The sequence below is a fragment of the Heterodontus francisci genome, chromosome 27, assembly GCF_036365525.1.
Source record: "Heterodontus francisci isolate sHetFra1 chromosome 27, sHetFra1.hap1, whole genome shotgun sequence".
Taxonomy (NCBI): domain Eukaryota; kingdom Metazoa; phylum Chordata; class Chondrichthyes; order Heterodontiformes; family Heterodontidae; genus Heterodontus; species Heterodontus francisci.
In genome coordinates this window covers 62,336,444-62,360,519 of record NC_090397.1, presented here as the reverse complement: position 1 = coordinate 62,360,519, position 24,076 = coordinate 62,336,444, and the positions used below count along the sequence as shown (strand labels likewise).

Sequence of the window (24,076 nt, the reverse complement as noted above, 5' to 3'; positions counted from 1 at the left end):
ATACACAGTTGCTTGCCATTTTCACTCAGGTCCCAGATGCTTGGTTTCTCTCACTGTGATGTTATCAACTCAGGCTTTCAGCAACTTGCCTAGCAAAAATTTAAAAAACCCAGGTGGGCAAGTCTAACAGCAGATGCTATCATATGCCCTGCCATTGTCTACCAGAAAAGATTTGACACCGATTTCCAAATGCTTCATGCCATTCTAAAGTTGTGGACAACATTAATTACTCCCAACCAAATATGCAGCTGCAACCCCAGGTACAGGAATTTTGGTGTATGTGTTCTTGCTTTTACTACTTCATACCTTGTTGTAAGAGTCACTGACTTCAAACCAATTATAAAATCTCTGAATATCCAATTCTGTTTTTAAAATAGATACATTAAAATATGTCTCATACCACCAAGAAATTGAACTTTGGGTTATATGTGAGTGGAGGAGGTGGAAAGTACTGTAAAGTTTTTTTTTAACCTGAACAAATTCTTACCAGTTCAAGCCTCCTTATTGTTTTGCCTTACTGGTGACTTCAATGACCAACTGTGTTGTGGAACAGCTCCTTTTGAAGGCAACGTGGGTTCACAGATTTGGACTGTCCTAAGAGCTAATTCCAAGGAATGACATGACCTGTTGAATATGTAGTTTCCCAGCTGTTCGAAAAACCCTAATGCTTTACCAGAACAAGAATGGATCCTGTGCGGGAAGTGAACTAATTTAAATAGGTGACTGAGGGTGACTTTTAACCTACTGGATTATATCCTGCTCCTCACATGCAAGAAGACCTCTTGTGAAGACATGGTTCAAAAGGAGAGTTTTCACTTTAAAAAAAAAAGTAGGATGAGTAGTGAGGCAGATGAAATGAGTCTGATGAGGAATTTGGATCTTAATAGTTATGCACAGGGACATTGACAGGAATTGGGTGCATGGGAACTGGGCCATGGAGTTCTGCATCAGCTGAACTTTGAGTCAGGGAGTTCAGTGAAGTTGATCCTTAAGGTATTAAAGGTGTAGTTGGGCATTTCAGCAGCAGCATAAGTGGGCATTGTTTCAGAGGAGAGAGCAAGCGATTTAAGGACAGACTGGATTTGGGGCTGAAAGCTCAGGTTCCAATTAAACTGCCAAGGTTGGGCATTACTGCTTTCAGCCTGAGGGGACTGCTGGTTGGAGACCAACACCTCTAGATTGCATCGTTGGGCAAGGAGGTGCCATCCTTCCCACTGCTTTTAGTGAAGCCATTCTGGGACACCTCTGTCTGTCACCTAGAACAGTCTAATAGCAGAAGACTGGCTTGGCAGGTCTTTATTCGGGCATAAAAGATTTTGACATTTAAAAAATTTACTATATACAATTTTTAACTACTAAAAATGGAGTACTTTGAACAAAATTTATTTGCCTTTGAAGTGTTTCTCAGGGAAAGGGATATGTTGGAATCCTTACTATCTGAGCTGAATTAGTTTGAGTTCAGTTTGTAACTTTTAATTTCCCAGTTTGTTGAGAGCTTATCCAACGTTTCCAAGATTTGTACGTGAAGCAGAGAGGGTGTGGCCCACCTACAGAATCAACAGATGATTGATTACCGAAGTGTGGGCAGCTGCACTCCAGTATTAGCTCCTCCCAACTAGCTGAAGTTGTGAGTTGGTCGGCAGCAGCAGAGTAGTCAGTGCAGAGACGGGAGTGCGTTTTCTGCACTCTGAACGTCTTTTAAAAGGGTTTAAGTAGGAATTAAGTATGGTTGCTTATGATGAGATACAGAACCTTTTGCCCACTAAAAGGACTATTACAGTGGTGGATGTTCAGTCTCACGTCTTCCCCGCAAAAGAATTGGAGGTAAGAATTTTTGAATGTTTTTAAACATTTGTCGAGCACAACTTTTAGTGTTGGTTTGTTTATAGAAATATTATGTAGAATGGCATTAGTTTGTACTATAATCGGCAAAGTTTAAAATTTTTATTTAATACAAAGTGTCTTTTTTGTTACTTGTAATGTTACGTCAGCTGCTGTGACCACCCCAACTGCCTTTTATTTTAGGTACTCAAAAGTAAGTAAGCTATGGCCTCAGGCTACAGCTTGCACTCACGGTAATCGGATACTGTTAACAGTGTATGCTGAGAGAAGAGATTCTGTCGGGGCAGTTGTGCAGGATGATCAGATATACTTTGTCTACACATGTCTAAATAAAAGTGTAACTGGCACGATGGTTAAATTTGTCAGTTTAAATTGTGTACAGTTGGAACATTGTTATCTAGAGGGATTGCATAACTTTATTAGATTTACGAAATGCTTCTGATTACCAGTGGAATGTCGATGACTGCTCTTTAATCTCGATATAATTTAGATTAGTTAAGAAGTCAATGTCCATCTGGTTTTTGCTGCAGAAGGAAAATGCTTGAAAGTTTCTGCCCCACAAACAAAACCCACAAGAATGTATTGTTCCTAAACCAGTTAGCCAACATTTTTGTAACAAGACCCAAGTTTTTAAAAGACATGAAAATTAGTTGTATCTTATTTATCATCTCATTCCCCCACCCAAGGTCATTTTCAAATTGTTAGTAACTGTGATTTCCAAAAACTATGCTTTATCCTTGTATGTACTAACTTGGTATAGTTTTAACATTGGCTAGAACTGCTTTAGCCATTTTATATATCCAACCTTAAATGTGACAAAATGGCAATGCCGCATAACTATACTGACAATTGCTGGGGATGCAAAGAACTATTCTAATTGCTTACTTTAAGAAGTATATTTTGCATATTTACAGACCTTTCACAGTAATTTGGGGTGGAGGAGGTTTGGAATTGTCCTCATTTGACGACTTTGATCATGTTAATCTGTGTTGCTGTGGGGTTATTTGGTTGAGAATCAACTGGAAATGATCTGATGGTTCTTTGTCAGGCTGGTCTTGATAGTTCAAATAGATTTTATAGTGTTTGTATTGGGACGGTCGCTTCCTTTCAGGACTGACAGGCACTCACTTTGTCGTCCTTTTTTTTTTTGAAGCAGTGTTTTGTGACCCTTATTCCATTTTTCCTGTTTCACTTTTCAGTTTGGTCCTCCTTTTTCATTATGATGTAATTTGACTGAGGTTTCATGAGTTTTGTTTTTCTAGCATTTACTAAAGCTCGACTCCAGTTTTTTTTTATCCTATGCCTTATGAGGACCTACTTGTACGTAAAATATTTTTGTGAAACCAGTCCATGGGAATTAAAATAGTCCTTGTATTCAAAATGTATTTGTTGAAAGTAGCTATTGCTCTTTTAGCAAGATTGGATACTAAAATCAACCAAAAATTGTTTTCAACAGATTGCAAAGAAACAAACATATTTGCAAATATCTCACCTTTTAAAATAGATGCAATTTCATTTAAAACTCCTTTCAGCCTCAGAGTGGAATATTGTGAAACCCTCCTCCAGATTCTTGGTTTTAATTCTTTTTCTTTCTTCCCTCCTCACACCTGCCGCCCCCCCCACCCCTGTCAACCATCACCATTTGATGCCATACATTATTTCTTTGCTATCTCATTTAGTTTTCTTTGAAACTTTTTTTTTATTGCCTCCCTTTATTGAGGGTAAATTGCCTTACACCATGTGACCTACCCTCCAGGTAACGGATCTGAGATTGGAACTCAGTGCGAGGAGCCACCAAGGAAAAAACAGATCTGACTGTTCCATGGTGCAGAAAGCTTTGTTTGTTTGTGCGGTTTGGCTGTGTTATATTAGCAAACGCTGATCACTTTTTTTTACAGTTTTCACATGTGGGAAGCAAATCTACTATAACACTGATTAATCAAACTTCTTTAACAAGGAACTGTAAGCTGATTCGGGCGACAAAACACATAAACACGAAACATGGGAAAATGAAAGGGGGGAAAGATGAAACTAATATAGGTGAACTGAACTAGATAAAGCCTAGAAAACATGTTAGAGCAGGAGAAGAAAAGGGTGGTGAAAGAAATCTAATGGTTAGTGCCTTTTAGAGGAAAGTTCCTTCCACAAATTAGTAGAATTGGTGCTCACTACTACAACATAAGCCTGGAGGGAAACCATCCTGATCGTATTCAGGTTTAATTAAAAACTGGGGATAGTGGGGGAAAATGGCAGAGGTATTTGATCAGCCATGATCTGTTTGAATGGCAGAGCAGGCTCGATGGGCCAAATGGCCTACTCCTGCTCCTATTTCCTATGTTCCTGTGTTAATACTGGGGTGTCCAGCTTTGATCCCTAGTCTCTGCTGAATTAGCTGGTCTTGGCCAACACAGCAGTGGGGGATACTCCAGTTGACCTCTACTTCTACCAGTACCTACCCATTCAATTATACCTGCTGTGCGAGGTACAAGTAAACGACTCACTTGTCCCAAGTTAAGATGTTGCCTTCAGCACAAGATATGTAAGAGAGGAAATCTAAACAAAATATGTGGGAAAGCTTTTTTGTGTGTAATGAGTGCCCCTATTTCATATCTTAAGATCATGAAGTTAGATTTTAATGGGTTAACCTTATTTTGGAAACAAAGCGAAGAAACTGTACCCACAGTTCAAGGAAAGTGTTACAGTGGAAATGGTATATTCTGTATTAAAATCATTCAAAGCAATTTTTCTTTGGGAGAGGGCTGGATAACTATAATTTGTGTAACAGACAGTGAAGATAATGTTTCCCTATTGGGTGTTGAGATGTAATCAATGGGGCCATTAAAGAATGGGGAGTAATCTGTAACTTGCATTTTTGTTTAAACAGTGTTACACTAAAATTGCATCTTAATTCTTTGAGACAATGGACTTTATCATGTACGCTGAATTATCTTCTCTACCCGAGTGATGTTTCAAATGGACTGTAAAATACCCACATACATCCAGGCTCCTTTAATGCACAAAGTGCTGCTACTTTACTGAAAAGTGTTGGGGATTTATGGATAACGGGCTAACAGGTTTCTGATTCGAATTGGAAAACTCAGTGCAAACTGGTTAAATTTATGGGTAATTGCAAATTAGGAGCCAGAGTTGGAGGGAGGCACAAAATGAATTTGGGTAAACTATCTAGAGAACAATGGCAGATGAAATTTAATGCGAAGTGTGAAGTACTCTTAAAAGGAAAAAAAAGTGGATGACCCATGTGCTTGATGAAAGATGTCAAAATAGCTCCAATCAAAAGAAACCAAGACTATTTAGGTCAAGTGCTTAACATGCCCAATAATGTTGGAACTGTATGAATGTGGGTATGGTGATTGTTACTGAGCTTGTAATCCAGAATATGAGTTTTCAAATCCCATCATGGCAGTTTGAGATTTTGAATTCACTTTAAAAATAAAAACCTGAAAATTGGGCTTTCATTTTAGTAAAGCGAACTAAGATGTCTTCATTGGATAGACAAGATAGGATATATAAGATAGTATATGGTATGAAAAGTATATTAGAACTACATAACCTGCTAACACTAGCTGTACAAGGGGTGCAAGTTCAAACTTGTGCAAAGCACATTTCAGTCCCACGTCAAAGTTCTTGGTGCATCCCAGAATAGACTTCTTCATAAGCTAGTGGAGGATCTTTCTAGAGGAGATTTGTAGGAAAACTTTCAAAATCATTGTCCAATATTGTTATCCATTCTAGGAAATGGTGATGGGAGTTTTGTAGTTTCAGAGCATCCTTCTGTCTTCTGGTGTTTCCCCATTGATTTAGAAGCAGTAAGCAATGAGTGGTGTTTAGTAATTGGCCGAATTCAGTAATTCATTGAAGTGTCCATGCATTTGTCAAAAGCTGAAGATTGATGTTTGAAGGGATTTTTCTTGCTACAGGATGCACATGTTGGAACGTTTTGATTTGTCTTAAAGATTGTCCATAGTCCCATAACATCCTTTGAAAGGTTTACAGTTTGCGATTATACAATTTCCTGTCCAACCAAAACAGTTTCATTTTAGGCGTGAGATTTTAGTTCTGATAGTGTTCTGGGAAATGGAGTGGATGTGTAAATCAGCATCTACATAGTGACTAACGCAAGATCTGACAGTACACGAGTTAAAGAACTGTTAGTTTGTTCTGAAGTATTATCATCAAGGCATCACTCTTTTTCACTCTTTGAGAATGCATACACTTGCTGAGCTGTCGTTCCATGGTTACCTACAGCCTTCTGGCGTCTTTCAATCTACATATGTAGGTTTTGTGTGTGCCAAAAGCTATTTGACTTTGAGGGCATGATTGCTGAGGGTAGACTTGTTCTCATCCAACATAAAATGGCAACTGAGCCTTGGACCTTCTGGTCTTCCACTGGTGGCAACTGAAACAGCACGGTAAATACCTGGGTGCCATGCCACTAGATTAGACTGAGGTAAACTGAGTGGCTGAAGTTCTTGTGCTTGTGCCATGTACATGTCAGGAATGGGATTTTGCTCTTTTTGACCTCTGTAGAAAACCATTGGGAAAAGTTTTGTCCCCTAGCAAAAAGTCTCGCTTTACAATTTTAATACTGCACACAAGCAAACTAGCACACCTGCAGATATTTAAATGTTGATTCCGTTCTGTAACTGCCATTGCAGAACTGGTTTCCCAACGTAATACGAATAAGCATCCTCTTGATAGAAAAGCTGTTTTCATTTCAAACACAACTATCAGTGGAGGTTGAGTGTCCAGGATCTCTGCTCCTTGGATAGATGTGTGGATGCAACTTTGGCAGCTGCCCTGTATGTTGGAGTGAAGAATTCACACTTAATCATGGAAACAAAAGGAACAGATCTGTCTTGATTCCTGAATCCTTCCTTCTCTAAGAAAAGCCATTTGAAATGATCTGTCACCCCATTGTCAGAATAATTTTTGTTTCTTGTCTTTAGCCAACAGCTCAAATTTCTGCTAATTTGAATTTCAGTGGGTGGTTTCAAGAGTTGGAATTAACATTTACAAAGAGAGAGAGCTTGTGCAATAAACATGAAAAGTTAGCATTTCAAATTAACTACATCATTATTTCACTGCTTTTTAAAAAAAAATTTCCATATCCATTTAACAATTTCCCCTACTGTTAGCTTTAAACAAGTACCAGTAAGTGTTGCTGCTGAGCAGTCTTGTACCAGTTCAAATTTCCAGCATTTGTAGTTTTGCTGCTATCTGAGGTCTGTATCCACCCCCAAGTAAGAGAAACAGGTCTTCCCAACCACAACAGATCTTGCACGTTTACTCTGGTGGTACAGCAGCAAACGCAATATAAAAGCAGTAAAATGTTTGTTTATTGGAGGGCAGTATTTTTAATTTGTCTTGAAAGGGTTGTAATGTCTGCAGTGATCAATTAACCATCATGTTGATTAAAGGAATAACCTGAAAACTTGAGCAGTTTTGAGTTATTTTTAACTTGCTTATCATAGCACAAGTTTAATAATGTCTTAAGACAGATAGCAATCGCCATCATGAGCTCATAATGGCAGCAGCAAACTATCTGAACTGACAAAGGCTATTGATCCCATAATGAATACAGTGCCGCAGGATTGTGATGAGTAGAGCCAGAGAACTTCAGAATGTGAAGAATGGACAGGAAGCCCAAAAGATAGCCAAATGAAGGAAAAATTTTAAAACACTGAGGAAGAAAAAAAAATAAAAACATGCTGAAGATAAGACTCACTGAAGGTTGTGAATTGTAGGAACAATCCAGCGTCCTATTCCATTAAGGATGTGTGGTCTGTGCCAATGTTTTTAAACTTATTCTTGCTATTAACATTTTTTTAAAATGAAGCAAGTACATAAAGCAATGTAGCCATCTATAACAGTCAGAAGTATGCATCAAAGTATCTCCATGTAATGTAGCTGAATATTCATCTGTAATGCATGTGTCGCTTCCAAGGATAAAATGACCTTGGATTATCTATAGCATCCATCTGAAGATGGGTGTCCTCTGAGTGTCTGCAATAAGAGGCAGCAGCTGTTTAACACATTGAGTTTGCACAGCATTAACTTTAAAAATTTCTCTTGTGATGTGTAAGACAATATGGTTTAAAATTCTTGCCACCTTGGGTTATCCAGCACTGTTAAATATTTCCCACAGTGTACACAGCACTGAAAATTGAGAGCTGCAGTTCCTTTTTTTTTTACTTTTTTCTTGAGCTAGCCAAGGTGAAAGATTACAGAAGCTATAATAAATTCTGCCTTTCTGCAAACATGGCAGAGTTGATATTTGTATGATGGATAGATTTTACAGTGTAACATGTTCTTAATTAATCTTTTAATCTGGTTGAATCTAATAGAGACTTGAGTTTTAAGGTTTGAAGGAAGTGTGATGAAAGAAGGTGGTCATTTTTAAATAACTACCCACATCCACATTGCAAATGTAGAAGTGAAGCATAATCCAAAACCACTTCAATGAGGAAGAGGCATTTTAAAAACTTTTTTTTGAGATTCGCAGTATGTAAAGAATTGGGAAGTGCGCTAAAGAGTCATCAATGAGGCTAGTTGAGTATTCAGTCGAGAACTGGAACAGAGTTTAGTGAATGTGGGAGGAAGACACATTTATTACATGTGCAGAAAATGTCCTTGATTTTAACTTTCCATTCTATTTGCCCATTTATTATTCTATCCAGAGTGCGACTACCTCTCTTCCAGACTTAGACTGGTACTTGTTTAGAGTCACATTCTGTGAAATCACCTTGATTTAGCTCCCTGTGTTATACTATTAAACCTAACACTCTTATCCAAGCAGCGAAATCATACACTGACATAAAACTGGGTCTGTAAATCTGCTGCCTTGATCAGGGTGCCAGTTCTGGTATTGTAAATTTGACGAGCTGACTCACTGACGTCAATCTCTCAGAATTGGAACTAAAAGGTGACAGCAGAAAAGTGGCTTGTAATGTATAACATACTAGTGAAAGGTACACAAGATTGCCATTGTGTAAAGAGTTGTACAAGAAAGATGGGGATTATTGCACCAGCAACACAAAGCAGTTTTGAAGTGTGCAGCAACTAAGTTTTAATTAGATACTCCTGACAATTTGGACTGTTAAAAGTATTCCTACTGATAGGCAAGCTGCCCACTTGTTTCCAGTGTTATTGGACTGCTCAGCTATTGGTTGAGGGGGTGGAATGGGGGGAGGGGTCAGGTGCTGTAGGAAACCCGGCAGGCAATCAACAGACTGATCCTGTTTCAAGTTCAGGCTGACCAAGGAAGGGGGCAGAAATTGAGATAAGCAGGCGGAACATTTTTTGCCAGTACAAAGCCAGCAGTAAGTTTCCATTGCTACCTCATTTTTTTTTTAGAAAAAAGAGGTTGTCGGAAGATCAAAATTGCTCCCTTTCAGCCTGTCTGTCCCAAGGGGATTATTGTTTTCAATGAACGTTGCTTGAAATAAAGGCTGTTTGAATATATTCATGCTCCTTATCTGTGCTATAGCACAGACTAGTTTGTACAAGTGTGCCTAGCAGGTATGGGCGGAAGACTTATCTTTTGGACAAAGTAATGTGGTTTTTCCTCATTGCAGTCAACTTAGAATGCATATATTTGTGTTACGATGATCAGTAAACGGCACAAATGCTTGCTTACATGGGTATTGAATAGGTACAGTCACCGTTTAAACTTAAAAAGTATGTACAAAGCAGAAAATAATGGAACTATACATCCATCAGCATCTAAAAGAATAGTTTAAAATTTCGGCTAAAGGCCTCCATCCGAAGCATTAGCCTGATTTTTTTTTTCTCTCTTGAATTTTGATCCAACCTGTGCTGAGCTGTGTATTTTCAGCATATTGCTTGGCTTTCCAGATTTCCTTGCTTCAGTTTTTCTTATCCTGTATTGCAATAATTCGATATGGATCTGAGCCTACATTATGGTAATTTTTGGATGGCAATTGGGAGGGCGGCGCAGTGGTTAGCACTACAGCCTCATAGCTCCAGCGACCCAGGTTCGATTCTGGGTACCGCCTGTGCGGAGTTTGCAAGTTCTCCCTGTGATCACATGGGTTTCCACCGGGTGCTCCGGTTTCCACCCACAGCCAAAGACTTGCAGGTTGATAGGTAAATTGCCCCTAGTGCAGGTAGGTGGTAGGAGAATGGTGGGGATGTGGTAGGGAATATGGGATTAATGTAGGATTAGTATAAATGAGTGGTTGTTGGTCGGCACAGACTCAGTGGGCTGAAGGGCCTGTTCAGTGCTGTATCTCTGACTATGCCAAATTAGTGAGTGGTGCTAACAAAATGGGCTTTGCCTTCCATTAGCAGTGTAACTACAGTGGGCAGTGCCTGAGATTCATTGCTGAACTGTATGCTAGAACTGTTTGATGTATCCTGTGTGGTAGTTGCATTTTTGGCATTTCATGTTGCACTCCGATTGTATGTAAGAATAAAACAGTCAAGCAGCTGGGTAGGACGAGCAATGTTCTGGATGAGCTGTCGCATCCAGTGTCTTTGCACCAGTTTGGGCCAGAGATGACCGAAGTGAAAGAAAAAGATTGACCGCAATCTAATTTGTTTCCAATTAGCTGTTCTGTAACTATTTTGTTGCTATCTGTAACCAGCTCAGAATATTGATTTGCGTAAGATTTATTATTCTGTACATAATTCCATGTTTTACAGTACTTTGGCATTTGAGTCAGTTCCATCAATTACAGGCATGTAATTGGACTATCCTAAAAGTAGGCACCTCCATATTCCTGTGCCATTGGAAACATGGATTTTCTTGAGCTGCCGTTGAATTTCTACTTGCAACTAAATGTGGCAGAGTGGACTCCTTCTAAAGCCATCCCATTGTGAATTTCTGTTCTCCCAACTTCTCCTGTTTTTAAGAGTTGGGACAGGAATAAAGATAAATTGGTCAGAGCTGCATGGAGGTTGGGGGTCTGGATTTCATTTCAACTGTCCTGGGACCCCAATTTAAATGTCCAAATGCCTATAGATAAATGCAGTGATTATAGAAGTCGAGCACTGGAGATGGCTTAGTTTATATTTGTAACTCACCAGTTCACACCTAGTAACACTTTGTTTTGTTGCTGTATTTCAGCATTCCTGTTGGAACATGAGCTACATGGAGTGACTGATCATTTCAGGCATGCTTCTCATGCCTGTAATTGTTGTTTGAATGTTCAGCTTGAAGAAAAGAATACCCAATTCATGCCAACTCATGATTAAGTGACATGCAAATTAGTGGAATCATTGCACAAAGTAATGCTGCTTGAAAGAAGCTTGCCCCTGGGCTCAAACACATTTTTTCTTTCAACAATTCTTTAGTTGCTTTTATATTTTCATTTGGATTCCAAGAGCCTGCCATCCAGGAACTGGTTCCTGACATTTAATGCTGTTAAGTTGGTCTTCTGCAGCCTGGTGCGAGTCTCTCAGATCCAGCTGAAATCAGATATGTTAATCTACCACTGGACGAGAGAAAACTAATTCAACATCATGAACCACAGGAGTTAGTTGACTGATGCCAGACCCTCAGAAACTGAATTAAAAGACCATATTATTACAGTGTTAACTCTGCGTAAAGCCTGAGCCCTTTTCATGAGTTGAAATTGCCCCCTTCTTCCAGGACTTCTCTTGCATTTGATGCTGCCTAATCATTACTTCCTGATTTACCCCTGTCTTTTCAATCATACTTTTTTTTATATTGGTTTACTGGTGTCCTAGTGTTGGCAGCTCCCAATACAACTGGTCTCACGCAACTGGTGACCGTTTCAATTTGAACCTGTTGGGATTACTGAGGCTAGAGTCTTGGGAGATGCATTTTTTGAGGTTGTTTCTGGCTGCTCAATACCCATTCTGGGACTGGTGGCACCAATGTGCAGCTGAACCCATACAAAAGCAACTCAGGTGGTAGTCTGCACCATTGGCCTTGCCAATGTTTAGTAAAAAGAAAGCAAATAAGTAAACGATAATCCATGTACATAAGAAATCTGACCACTACGTTTCTAATTAAATAAATGTGCATTACTGAAAATTATAAAGAAAATAGTTATGGTATAAATTTCCTTTTGAAGCTCATATTGAGGACCAAGCAAAGACAGGAAATAGCATTAGGGAGGGCCCATACTGTTTTTGATGGCTGTGGGCCATGTTTGAGTTTATTGGTATTACAACAAAAATCCAGGTTGGTCATAACTGTCAATCTAGAGTCCAAACCGCTGTTGCTCTGTGTAGTCCGCTACTAAGTATGATAGACATTTTATGACCAATGATCCACAGTACATGGTTATCCACAAGAAAGACTCGGCGAACTTAAACCTACAGTAGATTTGTCGAAGTATAGTTAAAAGTAAGAAGCACTTGATGGCATGCAAGTTAACCTGCCCATTAGAACACTAATACAAAGTGAGACTATTACACAATGGGTTGAGCTATTTTGTACATTTTTGAATTTTAGTGGTTTGTTCATCCAAACTGGTGATCCTCAAATAGAAGAAACGTTTAATGATAGGAACTGTTAACTAGTTAATATTTACATTATGGGAACATTTGTCATAGGTTTGGTCATTAAACCTATGGATTAAAGTTGAAATCCGTTTCAGTGCATGAATTCCAACTTGAGCTACTTGGACTGATTCATCATTTTATAACCGTGTCAAATACTATTTTGTTTGGTAGTGAGGGTGTACTTTCCCACTTAACATTGGCATCAAGTCATTCCAGAATACCCTTTGCTTGAGCAAGGCATGTTGTTGGCACTAAGTAAACTTTTTACACCTAATCTGTGCTATTTGTGACCTGAGGTGGTCTATCGATGCTAGGTTAGGAAACTCTCATCAGCTTAAAGCGAATTCTTAGTCACCAGAAAACCTTTCCTCCACCTCTGCCCCTCACCTTGAAGACTGTCACTATTCCTCACTAGAGGAGTAGAACTTGGCCAAGTTGGGCTAAGTCAGTAACCAAACACCACTTCAGTCTGCTTTGAGAACATTGAAAGTGTTTGTATATTTGGTGGTATGTGAACAGATGTTTTAGTTGGCTGAGTTGATGGCAGTCAGGATTCCTTGGGTCTCAACAAAAAGTTATGCATATTCACGAACAGTATTTTTGTTCTCGTTGCAGGAGCCAAGCAACAAGCGGATTCGGCCCTTGTCGCGAGTAACATCTCTGGCCAATTTAATATCGCCCTCAAAAAATGGTGCAGTCAGACGCTTTGGCCAAACATTGCAGGTAACATTTGCTTTCCCGCCTCTTCCATTTTTCTGCATAACCCTATTAAGTTATTCTGAAATGTAAAGTGTTTTGTGAAGCACTTTGAAATGTTTGAGAATGCCAGTAAGGCACCACTCCGCAACTGTTAACTGCAGATGATAGGTACTGGGTTGCTGAAGCACCTTTTGTGCTTGAGCCTTTTTTGGGGGAATTGTTGGCAAGCTGCTGGACAGTAAAGGCACCATAGCCAATCTTCCTGTCTTCAGATAACCATACAACAGTCAAGTTTTAAAACAAAATTAGTGTGTCCTGTCTTTGTCTTCCCTCTTTGTGTTGAGTGAAAGGACAAAGTACACGCTGATGAGGAAAATTTCTACGAGTGCAAACCTGACTCGGGCAACTCTTGAGGTTGATGATTGTTTGGTGCTATAGTTGAGTTTGAAAGCGTCTTGTTTTTTGTTTGTTCTGTTTTACAGTGAATGTGTACGTAACGAAAACTGAAGTCAATAGCTTTCAGTTAATTTGCCTTAGTATAAAAAGTAAATATTGTGCACCTTTTGTATACGGATGTGGAGCTCGAGTGGTCAGAATTCCTTCTGGAATTTGACATTGTGTCAGTGTAGCCCAAGTCCAGTGGGCAGTTTTTTTTTAAACCATATGTTGCACTGAAAGCTGCATGCAATTGGCTGAAACTCAAAGCTGACCTCAAATCAGATGCAGTTTTCTACCAAAAAGGCCACAGGGGATTCAGTGTGCTAGTGCAATATGTTTGAGCCATATTGGTAGCTAACACACGAGTCTATGTTGCATGCTTGATTTGGAGAATGTTTTGATCATTTTACTGTAAATTTGGAGGGAACTCTTGAACATTAGCTTGCCTAGTTTTGATGTAGAAGAAAAAGTATTAAAAATAATGAACTAGTCCACTCAAGTGTGTGCATTGCCATCAGCTTGGCAGAGCCTTCTCTGTCTCTCCATGCTGTTGTTGGAGTCCCCAGCCATGAAAGCATAGATATATAATTTCAAAGTAAATCATCCCCCAAAGGGAATTTTTGATTATTTTTTTTTGGTACAGGACAACAAAAGGTTGGCGCATATAAGCAGTTTTTAAACTTGATGAATTTAGATGCTTTGTATGTGTTTTTGGAATGCTAACAGTTTCATTTTCCATCTGCAGAGATCCATCACATTCCGCAGTGACAATAAATCTCCAAGTTGCTCACAAAAACTGTGCAGCAAAACATCAGCCCCAACTCCACCTAAAAGGCGCAACAGCAAATTGTGGTCTGAGACTCTTGATATGAGTACAAAGAAAAATTTTTCTTCAAAGGAAATTAAACGACAAGAGGTATAAATTACATGACATGGAACAAAGTAGTTTTCAAAGCACTTATAGATTGCCCTTATACAGAAATAAAAAGTTTCTAGTAAACATCAAAGTATTTTAAAGAAAAATGTTCTCCAATGAAAGAAAAACAGATGGAATTGGTTAAAAAATGGAGGGTCTTTTTTTTTAAGAAAGTTGAAACATTCAATTGGAGGATATTTTTTCCATGATGTTGGCATTATTTAGAAAATTGTGAAGACTATGTTTAGCTATTTATGTCAGTTTTTTGTTTAATTTGCCCTTCCAGTGCTGTCGTTTGATTCAAAATCCACAAAACTGTTTGCTTTTCTCAGGGTAGTTAACTTGCATTGATATCTGTGCAGACATAACATCAAACTCTGAATTGTCTCCATACGTTAATCCTGCACTCGAGTACATGGTAAATGTGACTAGCTACTCCTGTTGCGCAATGAACATTGTATACTTTACCTAATTCAATAATAATGGATGCAGCTAAATTTAAAACTTTCAGGGAAAGATCTTGGGTAGTAAAATTAGTTTATTTTTAGGTGATCATGAAAACATGCCATTCTTTGCACAGTTGTTTCGTGCCAAGTAAATGTCATCAGAAGTTTTCCTTGTGTGTTTTGCAGGCTATATTTGAACTGTTTCAAGGGGAGCAGGATTTAATTGAAGACCTAAAATTAGCGCGAAAGGTCAGTGTTCTAATGAAGGCATGCAATACTTGTTTCCTTGCAAATAAATTTAAATTAGATCTTAGTTATTTAGGAATAGTCTTCAGTTGTTCAAAAACTTCATTTTAAAATGTATACTGATAGAAGTTACTTTTTGGTGAAGTAATGTATAAATCCTAACCACTTTGTGTAAGAGTTACTGGCTCGAGGCTGATATAGTAAAATGATTTTACAAAAATGCCCATACAATGAATTGAGCAGTAAATATTAATTGTAGCAAAGTCTAAAATTAGGTGCATCAGCTAATTTTTGCGTTCTAAAAATGCAAATCTGTTGTTTTGTTCTGGCAGGGTTATTATAGCAATATGAACATTAAGATTCATATCTGCTTTTGTTGGTTAAAACTTATTTCAGAGAGAATTCTGTAAACGCTCGATGCTCTTGTCTATTGTGCACAGGCTTATCATGACCCAATGCTGAAGTTGTCCATCATGACAGAAGAAGAATTAACACAGATATTTGGAGCTCTTGATTCTTACATCCCTCTGCATGAAGGTGAATATCTCTCGACATGAATAATTATCTATCAGTATGGCAGAGTTGATGATCTTAATAGAACATCACTTCCATGTGCAAGATAATTTTAAGTCAAATTAACTCATCAACAATGACCATCAACACATAGCCTGATAAATAAAGGGCTTCATCATAGTTAGAACAGCAACTCCTAATTATCACTGTTTTACTGTCAAATAGTTATATACTGTCTCAGTTATTCACAATGCCAAGTGGTTTATTATGATGAATTGACTTCCAATCCAAATGCTTTGAAGTTAATTACACAAGTGTTAAAAAATTTAATATTTTAACTCTTCATTTCACTTGAGTTTTTCATCATCGTCTCCAGTTGATTGACTGATACTGCTGACAACTGAATTAATGCATTTGTTTTCTTCCAGATCTGCTGACCAAGCTTGCAAAAGCTACAACACAAGATGGAACAGTGGAACAAATTGGTCAGATTCTTGTGAACTGGGTAAGTTTGTTTTAAAATCGTTCCATCAGAAGTAAAACTTCAGTTTTCCTGGTTTAGACAAAGGCTTATAACTTGATTCAATAGTCACCATCATCAAGTTACCTAATGAGGTTATGTTATATGTCTGTTTCTGTAAAGTGGTAGTGTTAACCGATATAAACACAGTGTTTGCCACCAGATCAGTTAACAGGTCTTTGTTGTGCCATCTTCCAATTAATTTACTTTTAAGCAAACAAAAGCTTGACCTTGGTTAATGATATAGAATAGTCCTGAAGCAAACAGTTGTTGCTGAAGGGTTTTTCATTTTTCTGTAAACCTTTTATCGGAAGGTATGATAATGGGTTCATGTACCCCGAACACTGCCTAAATATCTCTAAATGTGGGTACATTGAAAGCAACTCTATTTAGGTTTTGTTAAGCGGTCAAGACTTCATCTCAAACTTCATATCAGAAAGCTGTTTTTCGAAATTAACGTTGAGGTGGCAGATGTCACATTGTGTAAAATATGTAAATTGCTTAGGCTACTTTTTTCTATATATTGATTTATCTAGTTGCAAACTGTCCAGAATGTTAAGCCAATGATTTAATTTAAGATATTTACTTCTAAAACAATTTTAAATTGATTTTTTCTCGTCAAATGTAATACAAATCAATTTAAGAATCTATTACAAACTACTCCTGACACTACGTATATTTTTTGTGTCTCCAGTTGCCGCGGCTTAATGAATACAAAGAATATTGCAGTAACCAGCTGGCAGCAAAAGCACTCTTGGATCAAAAGAAGCAGGACAAGAGAGTGCAGGACTTCCTTCAGCGCTGCATAGAGTCGCCCTTCAGCAGGAAACTGGACCTTTGGAGTTTCCTGGATATTCCTCGCAGCCGGTTGGTCAAGTACCCCCTGCTGTTAAAGGAGATTTTGCGACATACGCCTAGTGACCATTTGGACCAAAAGAGCCTGGAAGATGCAGTAAGTATCTGTAATGGATGTAGCTACATAATTGTTGGGATTAATATTTATTTAAATACAGCCTATGCATCGTAACATTCTGTAAATTGAATTATAGAAATTACAGCACTGATGGAGACAGTTTAGTCCATCACTCCTGTATCCGTACTAACTCTGAACTGGATCTATCTCTTGAAAAAGGAACATTAAATATGTAGGAAACAGAATGAAATATGTAACCAATTTACCTTTAAAGAATATATTAATCTCTCGTTTCAATAGCCACTTGCGAGGGCTCTACTAACCCTCTGTAATGAACTTCTAACTTCATTCTTCTAGTATTAACCCTGTTTATTCCCCCTTGTCACCAATTTTCTAACCAGCAGGAAGAGAATTTCACCATTTATTTTATTTAATTCATTCATGGGATGTGGGCGTCGCTGGCCAGGCCAGCATTTATTGCCCACCCCTAATTGCCCTCGAGAAGGTGGTGGTGAGCTGCCTTCTTGAACCGCTGCAGTCCATTTGGGGTAGGTAGACCCACAGTGCTGTTAGGAAGGGAGTTCCAGGATTTTGACCCAGCGACAGTGAAGGAACGGCTATATAGTTCCAAGTCAGGATGGTGTGTGACTTGGAGGGGAACTTGCAGGTGGTGTTCCCGTGTATTTGCTGCCCTTGTCCTTCTTGTTGGTAGAGGTCGCGTGTTTGGAAGGTGCTGTCTAAGGAGCCTTGGTGCATTGCTGCAGTGCATCTTGTAGATGGTACACCCTGCTGCCATTGTGCGTCAGTGGTGGAGGGAGTGAATGTTTGTAGATGGGGTGCCAATCAAGCGGGCTGCTTTGTCCTGGATGGTGTCGAGCTTCTTGAGTATTGTTGGAGCTGCACCCATCCAGGCAAGTGGAGAGTATTCCAACACACTCCTGACTTGTGCCTTGTAGATGGTGGACAGGCTTTGGGGAGTCAGGAGGTGAGTTACTCGCCGCAGGATTCCTAGCCTCTGACCTGCTCTTGTAGCCACGGTATTTATATGGCTACTCCAGTTCAATTTCTGATCAATGGTAACCCCTAGGATGTTGATAGTGGGGGATTCAGCGATGGTAATGCCGTTGAATGTCAAGGAGAGATGGTTAGATTCTCTCTTGTTGGAGATGGTCATTACCCGCCACTTGTGTGGCGCGAATGTAACTTGCCACTTATCAGCCCAAGCCTGCATATTGTCCAGGTCTTGCTGCATTTCTACACGGACTGCTTCAGTATCTGAGGAGTCACAAACATCCCCACTTCTGACCTTATGATTGAAGGAAGGTCATTGATGAAGCAGCTGAAGATGGTTGGGCCTAGGACACTACCCTGAGGAACTCCTGCAGTGATGTCCTGGAGCTCAGATGATTGACCTCCAACAACCACAACCATCTTCCTTTGCGCTAGTTATGACTCCAGCCAGCGGAGGGTTTTCCCCTTGATTCCCATTGACCCCAGTTTTGCTAGGGCTCCTTGATGCCATACTCTGTCAAATGCTGCCTTGATGTCAAGGGCAGTCACTCTCACCTCACCTTGAGAGTTCAGCTCTTTTGTCCATGTTTGAACCAAGGCTGTAATGAGGTCAGGAGCTGAGTGGCCCTGGCGGAACCCAAACTGAGCGTCACTGAGCAAGTTGTTGCTAAGCAAGTGCCGTTTGATGGCACTGTTGATGACACCTTCCATCACTTTACTGATGATTGAGAGTAGACTGACGGGTGGTAATTGGCCGGGTTGGACTTGTCCTGCTTTTTGCGTACATGACAGATCTGGGCAATTTTCCACATTGCAGGGTAGATGCCAGTGTTGCAGCTGTACTGGAACAGCTTGGCTAGGGGAGCGGCAAGTTCTGGAGCACAGGTCTTCAGTACTATTGCCGGAATATTGTCAGGGCCCATAGCTTTTGCAGTATCCAGTGCCTTCAGTCGTTTCTTGATATCACGTGGATTGAATCGAATTGGCTGAAGTCTGGCATCTGTGATGCTGGGGACTTTAGGAGGAGGCCGAGATGGATCATCAACTCTGCACTTCTGGCTGAAGATTGTTGCAAATGCTTCAGCCGTTTCTTTTGCACTGATGTGCTGGGCTCCCCCATTATTGAGGATGGGGATATTTGTGGAGCCACCTCTTCCAGTTAGTTGTTTAATTGTCCACCACCATTCACGGCTGGATGTGGCAGGACTGCAGAGCTTAGGTCTGATCTGTTGGTTATGGGATCGCTTAGCTCTGTCCATCGCATGCTGCTTACGCAGTTTGGCATGCAGATAGTCCTGTGTTGTAGCTTCACCAGGTTGACACCTCATTTTGAGGTATGCCTGGTGCTGCCCCTGGCATGCCCTCCTGCACTCTTCATTGAACCAGGGTTGGTCTCCTGGCTTGATGGTAATGGTGGAGTGGGGGATATGCTGGGCCATGAGGTTACAGATTGTGGTTGAGTACAATTCTGCTGCTGTTGGCCCACAGTGCCTCATGGATGCCCAGTTTTGCATTGCGAGATCTGTTCGAAATCTATCCCGTTTAGCACTGTGATAGTGCCACACAACGCAATGGACGGTATCCTCAATGTGAAGGCGGGACTTCGTCTCCACAAGTACTGTGCGGTGGTCACTCCTACCATTACTGTCATTGACAGAAGCATCTGCGGCAGGCAGATTGGTGAGGACAAGGTCAAGTATGTTTTTCCCTCGTGTTGGTTCCCCCACTGCCTGCCGCAGCTATGTCCTTTAGGACTCGGCCAGCTCGGTCAGTAGTGGTGCTACCGAGCCACTCTTTATGATGGACATTAAAGTCCCCCACCCAGAGTACATTTTGTGCCCTTGCCACCCTCAGTGCTTCCTCCAAGTGGTGGTCAACATGGAGTACTGAGTCATCAACTGAGGGAGGGCGGTAGGTGGTAATCAGTAGGAGGTTACCTTGCCCATGTTTGACCTGATGCCATGAGACTTCTTGGGGTCCGGGATCAATGTTGAGGACTCCCAGGGCAACTCCCTCCCTACTGTATACTACTGTGCCACCACCTCTGCTGGGTCTGTCCTGCCGGTGGGACAGAACATACCCGGGGATGGTGATGGCAGTGTCTGGGACATTGTCTGTGAGGTATGATTCCATGAGTATGAGTATGTCAGGCTGTTGCTTGACTAGTCTGTGGGAGAGCTCTCCCAACTTTGGCAGAAGCCCCCAGATGTTAGTAAGGAGGACTTTGCAGGGTCGACGGGGCTGGGTTTGCCGTTGTCGTTTCCGGTGCCTAGGTCGATGCAGGGTGTTGCATCCGGTTTCATTCCTTTTCACAGACTTTGTAGCGGTTAGATACAACTGAGTGGCTTGCTAGGCCATTTCAGAGGGCATGTAAGAGTTAACCACATTGCTGTGGTTACTGTATTTACTGCCTAAAAACTTTTCATAATTTAGGAAATCTGATATGCCAACCTTAATCTGTTGAAAAATGCTCCTTTTATTGAGCTTTCAACTTTAACCTCTTATTTCAGTTAATGAATCTTTGTTGTCTGCTTTTTGTTACCATATCATTCAATAGAGTTCCCAGAATTGCACAGAGCACTCTATCATTTCTTGCTTCTGCATTCAATGCCCCATATATACAATCCAAAATCCTGCTTATCTTCTGTAATGGCTTTTTTCTACTAGTATTTCCACCTGTTAAAGACCCATGTGTATCTGTACCCGTGGACCTCTGTGTTCCTCCACTCTTAAGTGCAGTAACAGACAACATTCCCTCTAAGTTTTTTTGGAATGCATGGGTGATTTATTTAATTGCATGACTCCTGTAATTTTTTTGCACAGTCTTCGTGGGGATTTTTAAGTTGCTGCACAGTTGCACAACTGACACGGAACATTGGTTGCAGGGTTCATTGTACAAAATACTATTAGTGACAGCAGTGTAATGAGTTGTAAATTAGAGTTGAATATGTTTTTTCAATTCAGCTATTTTAATTGACTACAATTCTGTACATAACTTTAAAGACTTAATAAGCATTTTAACAAGCCAGACATTTATAATTATTTGTGTACAGTTTAATACAATTGCTGATCTTCAGATTTTGCTTTCTAGATTGCCATTATTCAAGGAGTTCTATCAGATATCAATGTGAAAAAAGGAGAGTCTGACTGTCAGTACTACATTGACAAGTTGGACTATCTGGATGAGAGACAGAAGGATGCTCTAATTGAAAGCAGCAAAGTACTGCTTTGCCATGGGGAGCTGCGAAACAACCGGGGAACGGTAAGTTTAGTAGTTACCTGTTATTGTTAGACCTATATTTTGGTGTTTTTAATCCTGCTATTTGTATATATTTGCAGTTTTACTGCTGAATGGAGCAAAACTTATAACATCAATGCCCACAGTTTTATTACCTTTTTGTTACTTGTGTGTAATTTATTAAATATCTTGTGCCGGCTCTTTTAAATCCTTTTGTTTTTTTCATCTTTTCCAGAAACTATACGTCTTTCTGTTCCAAGAAATCCTGGTACTGACTCGCCCAGTGTCCCGTAATGATCGCCAGTGTTACCAAGTATACCGTCAACCAATCCCGGTTAAAGATCTTCTGCTGGAAGATCTTCAGGATGGAGATACCAAAATGGGAGGTTCCTTTAGAGGAGCCTTCGGCAATTCTGACAAAGGTAAGCCAAGGATCACGAGTTGAACAGTGAGTGTAGCAGCTGCGAGAATTGTTGATTGTAGCTGTGAACTACCTTGCTATGTCTAATGCCTAAAATGCAGAGAAACAACTTATGTGAGCAACATTTCAATTTATTGTAACTTGAGTTGATGGTGCTCTGCTTAACTTTCTGAGCAGGTAAAACATTAATACTTGCCATTGAAATACTTTCAATTGGTGACCCTTTAGAAATTTAATTAAATTTGCATTTTTTGAAGACCATCTCTTCCAGTGATGCTGCTGTCAGTTTTTAATTTAGTAAATTTTAGTTGTAATGTCTACAGTGGACATTACCTGTGCTTTCATCATGAATTCCTGGATTATATTCTGCAAAGATTATTAAATGAGAAACTAGCTTTTTCTTCTGCTGAAACTGTTCTCATTTTATTAAATTCTTTTACAGCTAAAAACATCTTCAGAGTTCGTTTCCGACATACAACACAAGGGCAGTCATCACACACACTGCAGGCCAACGACATTTATAACAAACAGCAGTGGATGAATTGCCTACGAAACGCCATGTCCCTTGACCAGACGTCGCCTTATCCAACAGACCACAAGGAGCTCTTCGAGTTGAATGAAGAAGCTGAGCAAGGCTCACCCCAGCCAGCATACCTCACAGTGGAAGGGCAGTCACCCACCCTCTCTGAAGGTGCGGAAATGACAGATAGTGGGTCAGAAACTGGCTCCAACATGGACACAAGTGAATCCGAGCCAAGCAGCATAGAAAGTAACGGAACAGTCAAGCAACACGATTCCTTGTCAAAGCAAAGCATAGAAACAGTTGAGCAGCAAGAACAGATGACAAAGAGAACAGAAACGTTAGTGTGAGCACTCCTGTTTTTGGCTGAGGAAAAGGACTCTATTTATACTTCTGTACAGTGTTTGTGCTGTGGTGTAGCAGCAGGACTAAATTGCTAATCTTGTTTTGTTAATATATATATAATATATATATATATGTTTTATGGCAGCTATTCAATGAAGACAGCTTTGCTGAACTACTCTGGTTCTTCTACAAAGTGACAATGATCCAGTAGTGTTTTTAAATTACTGGGTTATTCACTGCAACAGAATTGAGTTTAAAAGCCTCTTTGTCGCAGTTTTGTAAATGGCATCTACTGTCTTACCAATATTTTTGTATTGTACATTCCCTTGTGTTATCTGTATTCCCTGCAGGCATTTTCAAATTTAATATTGTTTCTGTGCAGTTTAAGATTTTTGTTTTTTTTAATTAACAAGGGAAAATGCAATCCAGCATTATATTATATTAGAGGAAAAACTACTTTGCAATTCAGACATAAAGTACTTTTGATTAATTATATGCATTTTTTAGATAAGCAAAAATTTTGTCAAGTTTGTTTCTAGATGTCGTGCAATTCAGTCTTTGAGCCATTCCTCTGATTGTGTTGTAGACCGTTCACCTGCTGTATGATCTTGCACAAAATTTTTGTTAATGTAAGCATGCAAAAAGTGTTTTGTGCTTCTGACTACTGAGAGAATTGCCCAGAAAAGGGGTTTTGATGGATAATGGAAAGTTGCAGAAGGATAGAGAAGAGTATTTAATGGAATTGAAGAAAAGGAAAGCTGGTTAGCGAGAAGTAATTAGCAATCAGCCATGAAGCGACTGTTTGTTTGAGATGGTGCACAAGTGGCTGTAAGGTTTAAACAGTCGCTAGCATTGCAATATGGAAAAAATATTGCAATGTAAAATGGTACAAGTATGTATTGTGAATGTGAGTGCTGAAGAGGGAGTCTGGTATGTAGTGTAAAATACACAAGGCAAGGTGGCAAGCATGAAAGATATTACATTTGGGCATTTGTCTGTACAAATTATTAGCCTCAAATGTACAATAAAACTGGAAAATTGTAACCTATAGCTTAGTCAGTGTGTTTTTTGCAGTTTACACTAATTCCTGCTAATAGGTGGTGTTTACTTCCCTTTTATGTTTTAAATTAAAAAGGGTAACACAAAAGCAAAATACTGTAGATACTGGAAATCTGTAATGAAAACAGAAAATGCTGGAAATACTCCGGGTCTGGCAGCATCAGAGAGAGAATGAGTTAACATTTTGGTCGTTGACCTGAAACGTTAACTCTGTTTCTAAAGGTCGTTGACCTGAAACGTTAACTCTGTTTCTTTCTTTCTCTCTCTGCACAGATGCTGCTTGACCTCCTGAGTATTTTCAGCATTTTCTGTTCATCAATAGGATAATATCCTGTCGCTAGAGTTTTTGGCTAATTTTATCCACATTTTAATAAAAATGGCTACATTTAATTTATCATTAACTATAGCTTACTTAAAACTTTGTTCCTTTTTTA

The 24,076-nt window shown here is 39.6% G+C and overlaps 1 protein-coding gene across 3 annotated transcripts in view; it reads left to right on the top strand.

Moving 5' to 3' along the window:
• The window catches only part of net1 (neuroepithelial cell transforming 1), a 137,582-nt gene extending 113,746 nt beyond the window's left edge, over nucleotides 1–23,836 (top strand). For 2 of the 3 annotated variants that reach the window (XM_068059483.1, XM_068059482.1), the window contains exons 4-12: nucleotides 12,973–13,080; nucleotides 14,240–14,410; nucleotides 15,043–15,105; nucleotides 15,543–15,639; nucleotides 16,044–16,120; nucleotides 16,830–17,087; nucleotides 21,151–21,321; nucleotides 21,533–21,719; nucleotides 22,161–23,836. In XM_068059483.1, coding sequence (XP_067915584.1) covers nucleotides 12,973–13,080; nucleotides 14,240–14,410; nucleotides 15,043–15,105; nucleotides 15,543–15,639; nucleotides 16,044–16,120; nucleotides 16,830–17,087; nucleotides 21,151–21,321; nucleotides 21,533–21,719; nucleotides 22,161–22,588 — 1,560 coding nt within the window. In that variant the 3' untranslated portion in view covers nucleotides 22,589–23,836. Of the gene's footprint in view, nucleotides 1–1,629; nucleotides 1,825–12,972; nucleotides 13,081–14,239; nucleotides 14,411–15,042; nucleotides 15,106–15,542; nucleotides 15,640–16,043; nucleotides 16,121–16,829; nucleotides 17,088–21,150; nucleotides 21,322–21,532; nucleotides 21,720–22,160 lie in introns of those variants that run through there. The other variant, XM_068059484.1, reaches the window with a different exon arrangement.
• Nucleotides 23,837–24,076: the final 240 nt, after the last annotated feature.